General features: G+C 33.8%; 1 protein-coding gene across 1 annotated transcript in view; it reads left to right on the top strand.

The window, feature by feature from the left end:
• The first annotated feature begins 3,970 nt into the window (after nt 1-3,970).
• st7l (suppression of tumorigenicity 7 like) overlaps nt 3,971-6,997 on the top strand; it is a 17,330-nt gene continuing 14,303 nt past the window's right edge. The window contains exons 1-5 of the mRNA XM_015402371.1: nt 3,971-4,155; nt 4,588-4,670; nt 6,365-6,524; nt 6,609-6,663; nt 6,824-6,939. Of these exons, the coding sequence (XP_015257857.1) occupies nt 3,987-4,155; nt 4,588-4,670; nt 6,365-6,524; nt 6,609-6,663; nt 6,824-6,939 (583 nt within the window). The 5' untranslated portion in view covers nt 3,971-3,986. The remainder of the gene's footprint in view (nt 4,156-4,587; nt 4,671-6,364; nt 6,525-6,608; nt 6,664-6,823; nt 6,940-6,997) is intronic.

Below are 6,997 nucleotides of genomic sequence, written 5' to 3'. Positions count from 1 at the left end.
TTCTGAAAATGAAGTGTTTTGAGAGAAATGACTTGTGGAGGGAGAGTCCCTTAATGGAGGCAAGTAATATAAACTCAGCAAAAGAAAGCAGTGTGGGAGACAGAGAGCAGTTTCATAAAGTTTGACTTTTTCCATCAGTGGAGACCACCAAATGCACAATTGACAAACGGCCAGTCAAAAATCATGCACTTGTTCAGTGAACCGAATTACTCAAACTGAACTCCACAAGTTATCAACTGACATTGTACCCAAATTTCTGTTTCAGATACATTTGAATGCTTCACTGGCATTTTATAGATCTATTGCAATGCATTTGCAGCATTCCAAAATACCTCAAAATACATTTTCAATTAAATCCCTTTTGAAAAATAAACACTATCTGCTTAAACATTTTTGTGACAAATGTTGTTCAGAGAAAAGCAGGTATTTTCAAGCCTTAAGAAACGGATCCTCTCAAGCAATAACGAGAGTGAGAAATGCAGAGCATTTAAGTGAAAACCCTATTTAATTATGAATGATTAGGGAACTCTTAAAAGCCTTGGAAGGGAAGAGAAAGAAACTACATAAACAGAACATGAAGTCCAAAATGGCTGGATGGATACCAGATGTGAAATTGTAAATGAACCTTAAGTATACAGGTGAGTGCAGAAGGATGAGGGTTTTTGCTTCTGCATGGCTGGACACTAGCTGATCGAGTGCGGTGTATGCTAAGGTAGCAGCTCTTACATGCAGTTTTATAATAATGCTAACTCTGCATTACTTCTGCAGATGATTTATTTAAAAGTTATTGAAGCCTTATTTAATAAAGGGTTATGGATAAACATTTGTATTTTCGTTTATTCAGTATGATTAAATTATAGGGAGGGCTTTTGTAACTCTGTATGCATTCATTCAAATGGATCTCTGTTGATATTTATCAGTATAAGTGAAGCAGTGCAAAAATTGAAAGGATAATGCAATTTAAGCTGCATTCTGGACTGGGTTACAGCCAAAGTAATTTAAAAAATGATTTGTATAAGAATACTTTCAGCAATGCAGTTTAAATTTTACAAACCTGTCTTGCCCCCTTTTCTTTTCCTCTTTGAATCTACTTTTTTTTTTTTCCTTTCCGACTCTTCCTTCCCTGTCAGTAGCATCATGCATGTTTTCACCTCTAAAGTGACTGTACCTGATTTATATGACAGGCCTTTAACCCTGCATGTTCTTGTCCATCAGCATCAGGCAGAAAACACCCAAGGGCATGAGAGAGCAGGACCAAATCTGGTTCTCTGTCATTCAGCGACTCTAACCTCCAACAAGAATGCACTCCTACAAATCACATTTATTCCTGAACGCTCAGAAGATACAGTATGATTCTACCAATCTATCTTCAAGTTAAGATCTGCTACAAGATAGAAGAATCCAAAATCAGCTCTTTAGATCAAACGAGTACACTTTTCATAGAGAGCATTAGTTTGTGCATACATGTTGATTATGTAAATTGTGGAATTAGAAAGTTTACTTGGTTGTGATTAAAATTTAAGATAAAACCATTACAATTTTGATACATGTAAACTAGTAATGAGGCTAATTTGCTAATTGTGGATAAAGAATTGCTAAGTGTTTTATCTACAATCAATAAAATGGTAAACTTGCATTTCTGTAGATATAATTCTCTAAAACATTCTGATAAAAAAAAAACTGATTTTGGACATGTGAATTGTCTCCACCTGCAGACAGCATACAGAAGCTGCAGGCCAGTGTTTTGGTGGTCCAACTGCTCCCCATAGTGGACTTCAGTTGCAGTAGAAGCAACAGTGAGCAGCTGCCATCAACAACAAAAAAGAAACAACATTATTAGGTAAGGATGAGATTTTTATTTAAACTCCTTGTTTGTAAGTGATCCCTGAAGCTTAACAAATATAAAGAGCAATGATATAAGCCTGACTTACAAAGTAGACTTTATTTATAATATAATAATATTTATATCAACGTGTTTATTTTAGAGGCTTTACCACTTAGCTAGTAAAAGAAATGATTTGAAGACTTGCACATGTTAATTTTAAGTAAAATATACGTGCAACTGTTACAATTGATTTTTATTATGTTGTCCTGTGTTTTTATATGTCTTACTGTACTGATGCCTCTTGGCCAGGTCTCCCTCGAAAAAGAGATTTTATCTCAAGGGACTTCCTGGTAAAATAAAGGTTAAATAAAAAAAATAAAAAAAAAATCTGTTCATATTGTTTCTAAATATTTATCCCCAAAAAAACTTGAGAGATTATATAACCTTCATCCTTGGAACTAGTATTTGTTATGAATATGTTTTCATAAATGAGTTAGGATGTGAAGTTAAACTTTTAGTAATCCATGTGCACCAATGGGATATTTGAAATACAGCTGGAAGTTTACAAACACAAAACATGGTTGAAAAATAAAATAACTTTAATGACAATGGAATGAAGAACTGATTAGACAAGTTAAAAGTTATTACAGATTTTCTTTAAAGGAAACAGTATGAACATATATACAGGCTCCAGTATCTTTATACACACAATTTCTGGTTAGATATTAATCAAAACACATTAGATTTCTGGGATTGTTGTTTTAAACATGAGAACTATTCTTTACAGGCTGGGTTGGTTTCCTGCCACTGTCCTCTGCTATCAGGCAAACCAGAAGCCTTATTAACCTGCAATTATTGTCCATTTGTGTTGTGATAAAGGTTGAAGAATTTGGAGGGACTTTTCCTTTTTTTTTGCATCTCTATCCATTTTGTGCAAAGTTGCAAAACAGAACATTAGCATGGTTCGCTGGTCTCTAATTACCATAAAACGTTTCCCTCGAGGGGAATGTGTTGAATTTGGAGATGTTGAATTTCAAATCCAAGTCCCGTATGAAAAAAAGAAATATAAAAATCACCATTAAATTGAATAAAATTGATGAAAATAGGTGACAACAAATACTTATACAACTATTGAGGTTGAAACATGTCCAAAGAGGAAGACTGCATAATATAGAACAGAAAATCCTTCCAGAGTTCTGCTGCTCTACAGGAAAGTCAGAGAAGTCTCTCTGTGCTTATGATTGGCTCTTGGTACAGATAGGAGTAAAAGATTAGTTGCCCTTAGAAAGCAGAGTGGCACATTTGATGTAGGAGCTCAGAGATAAAAGGCGTAACAAAGATTTAAAAATAAATAGTAGAGTTTTAATGAATCATGAAGTTAACCAACAATCAGATATATTCAAACATTTCTTTGTCAGAGGCCGCTCGATCCATGTTGATGTTCTACTCATTTCACAGTGGGAGGTATTAATTGTTTCAAAGTGTATCTGAGCTAAAAACAGACAGAACCTTTGTTCTTTAAACTATGATTGTTCTTCTAATCTCAAATCAATTTTATGATGGGTGCAGGTTGGGTCACATGGCTGAAACTATGCAGATTGGGTGTGCCATCAGGACACAAAAATGGTTAAAGATGACCGACATTAACTTTTTAGAACAGATGTGACCTCATCACAACTGAAAAATCATGATTGACATTTTATTTTATTTTTTTGATGAGACCTATCATTATCATAAAATGTCAACACATAATGCCAAAATCTTGTTTATGGCCTCTGCAGCTTGTAGAGCGGTGCACATATTAGTAGGCTTTTATGTATATATTTTAAAGCCCATCTATATGGTACTTACTTTGTATAGATTAGGAAAATTCCTCAATAAAGTTTTTTTTTTTTTTTTTTTAAAGTTTAATTTTGTTTTCTTTTTAGATTGACATAATAAAATGCTAAATTGATATCCATATACAAAGCCCAAAATAGATGTGACATTCATGTACGTAACATTAAATATACTAATTAAATTATATATACGCATTTTTTTCTATTTATTGTATTTATTTTAACCTTCGATGAGATTTCCGGAAATGGATTTTTACAGCTCCAAAATAAAAGCACTTCGCTTGTCACGTGACGCCTCTGTTTATAGACATCCGGGGAGAAACATGGAGGACACCATCGGCAGTAATCCCCCATCTCTCGGATTTTTAGAGAAATTGAAGTCCTGGCTCTCCTGGTCATGGACTTACGTGTGCTTCGTTTGGTTCGGCATGGTGCTAATTATGGTATATGTCGTATGGAGCCCGCTGAAACTGCAGGAAACTCTTACTTCAGGTAAATTGAAGCAGTTTGATGCTACCTGCTGTTAGCCTTCTGCTCTGTAGCTTTTATCTCAGCAGCCGATATTTTGACAGCTCGTTGGTTGCCTGGTGACATACATAAAAATGATGTGGAAATTATTGTTTAGTTATATTTTCTTAATTGAGGGTTACTTTTTTCCCCCCTCATATTTTTACAAATATTTTATTTTATTGAAATTCTAGGTTATTTTATTTGGATAAATGTACAAAAGATAACATCAAATTTCACTGCGGGTAGAGTATATTATGGTAGAAGTTAAACTATTTGTTATGTTTTCTCTTGCTTTTATCGTCTTGTTGTGAAACAACTAACTTGCTCTAATTTATACTTGTTTAATAATTTTTTTTTTTTTTTTTTTTTTTTTTTTTTTTTTTGTTTTTTTTTTTTTTTTTTTTTTTTTTTTAGCTTCTGTGTTTCTGAACACTCTTACTCCTAAATTCTACGTGGCCCTCACCGGAACCTCTTCCCTCATCTCTGGACTTATCCTTGTGAGTTTTTCCTCTCAATTATTTAAGCTTTAATCTTAATCTTTTGCTTAGTTTTATTATGCTATATCTTTGCTAAAAGTATGGGATGAAGGATAACAAGAATACAGCTTTTTTTTTTTTTGATCTTTAATTGGCATGCATATTCCCATCTACAGTGAAAAGTATACACAAACCTGTTATAATCAAAGGATTTAATGTTTTAAAAATAATGATTGTAAGGTATCTTCTTTTTTTTTTTTAAGGATTCAGTCTTAATAATTTAGTTAAGATAAAAGACTGATTATCTTTGGGGTAAACTGCAATAACCAGGCTACAAAATATATGCATAGTACTTTATTGAAGCACACTGTTTTTGTTTTTTCAACAACTCCAGTATTTCTTTGGTTGTAATGTGTTAGAAAGTGACGGCTTGGGTGCTGCTATGGTGTGGAGGTAGAGTGTACGACCCAGAAAGCCCGTATTCTTATCTTCAGCTTTCATAGTATACATGTCAGATTAAATAATTCTGCTTATACTTCAGTAATAGTATCAAGGTGTTACTTTATTGTATCTCTTATACTTTATCCATTGGTTGTGCTGTTTTTTTTTACATCTCTTTGCAGGTGATGAAGCAGACTGAAGATGTTTTATCCTATCTCCTCTTTTATCTCCTCTTTCTTCCATCTTTTCTCCTTTTTTTCCACTTTTTCTTTTCCTGATCTACTTATATTGCAGTACCCATATAATCTGTAATACTCCCTGCATGAATTATAATAAAGCAATTTATATGAATGAAACAAGCGAAATACTATGGCGATAGCAATACTGCTCCACTTGTGAAAGTAAAATCAGTTGGGCTCTTTTTGGCATCAAGACAATTGTTCTTATTGCCACTTTGCCAGACAGGTCACCTAGTGCATGACCTTTATACCAGCTGTTGTAGGTTTGCGTCATGGTCCTTTTGACCTTTGCTGAAAGTCACTCCCCCGTCTCGTAACCTAATTTCTTGTTTACATACTTTCAAATATTAGAAAATAAAAGCCACTACAGCCTAAAAATTATTAAAAAAAATAAAAAGAAAGGACTCTTATATTTGTTAACTGTTTGTGCTTCAACATATCCGATTCAGAGAACATTTTATATATGTAGCTGTATAACCCAACAGATTTTTTTTTAACAAAACTCAGATCTTGATGCTTCAAAGAGAATATACCCATGCTCTGGTGATGGGATTCTCCCAGCACAACAGCATCCCCACAGAATGTGCACACCCCTGCAATCTCATTTTAAGTTTCTATGGTTAAATTTGGTTTAGGATGGAAATTATCTTTTTATTTATATATATGCACATTCATTATATTACTAATTCTAAACAAAAACCCTTTATGAAGGTTTCATGCCTCATAAAATAAAGTTCCAAACCTAAAATGATGACAAAATAAAATGTGTCATAAGGAATGTTTTTATACAAGCAAGTTTCTTTACAAGGGGTTTTATTTCATATATATATTTTTGTACATGTGTTTAACCCCTTCTTTCAGTGACCTGTGTTGTCTGTTTAAATGTAATAAGACATAATAGTAGTACTTTAATTTTAGCAGTATCTGCATATTCTCTTATGTGAGCATTTGCAATGTCATAATGTCAGCAAAATAACCAGAAAACTGTCATTTTTGTATTTATTTTACGTGCATGTTTTTTTCTGCTTACAACAGATATTTGAGTGGTGGTATTTTCGCAAGTACGGAACATCGTTTATTGAGCAAGTGTCTGTGAGCCACCTGCGTCCTCTGCTGGGTGGAGTGGAGAGCAGCTCATCAACCGGTCTCTTTTCATCTATTAATGGAGAGGCAGAGCCCAGACCCAGCGTCTCTGGTAAATCTAAACATGCCCCATACTCTTAAAAGGAGCAGCAATCTTAAGTTGCCATGTATTGATGGTATGTCTTGGTTTTGGTAGATTGCAAAGTCTGGAGGAATCCTTTGAACCTTTTCAGAGGAGCAGAATACAACAGGTACAAATGGGTTCAGGATTTTATAAAAGATTCTGAAAATGATCACTCCTATGTGTTATATAATCATAGCAGGAAAATAAATATTTTGCTGTTGTCATTTTTTTTTAATTTTTGGTGACACATGTGACTTCAGCAATAGCTTTGGCAATGTTTACTACAGGTACACTTGGGTGACAGGGAAGGAACCTTTAACCTACTATGATATGAACCTGTCTGCTCAAGACCATCAGACCTTTTTTACAGGAGATACTCAACAGTTAAAGCCAGAGGATGCAGGTGTGTAAATGTCACTATTGTATAATTGTTAAAGAACTGTCTTTACTCAGATTAAAAA

The sequence above is a fragment of the Cyprinodon variegatus genome, unplaced genomic scaffold (assembly GCF_000732505.1).
Source record: "Cyprinodon variegatus isolate N-32 unplaced genomic scaffold, C_variegatus-1.0 Scaffold34, whole genome shotgun sequence".
NCBI classification, from domain to species: domain Eukaryota; kingdom Metazoa; phylum Chordata; class Actinopteri; order Cyprinodontiformes; family Cyprinodontidae; genus Cyprinodon; species Cyprinodon variegatus.
Note: the sequence above shows the minus strand (reverse complement) of the source record. Positions and strands in the feature narration are given on the sequence as shown.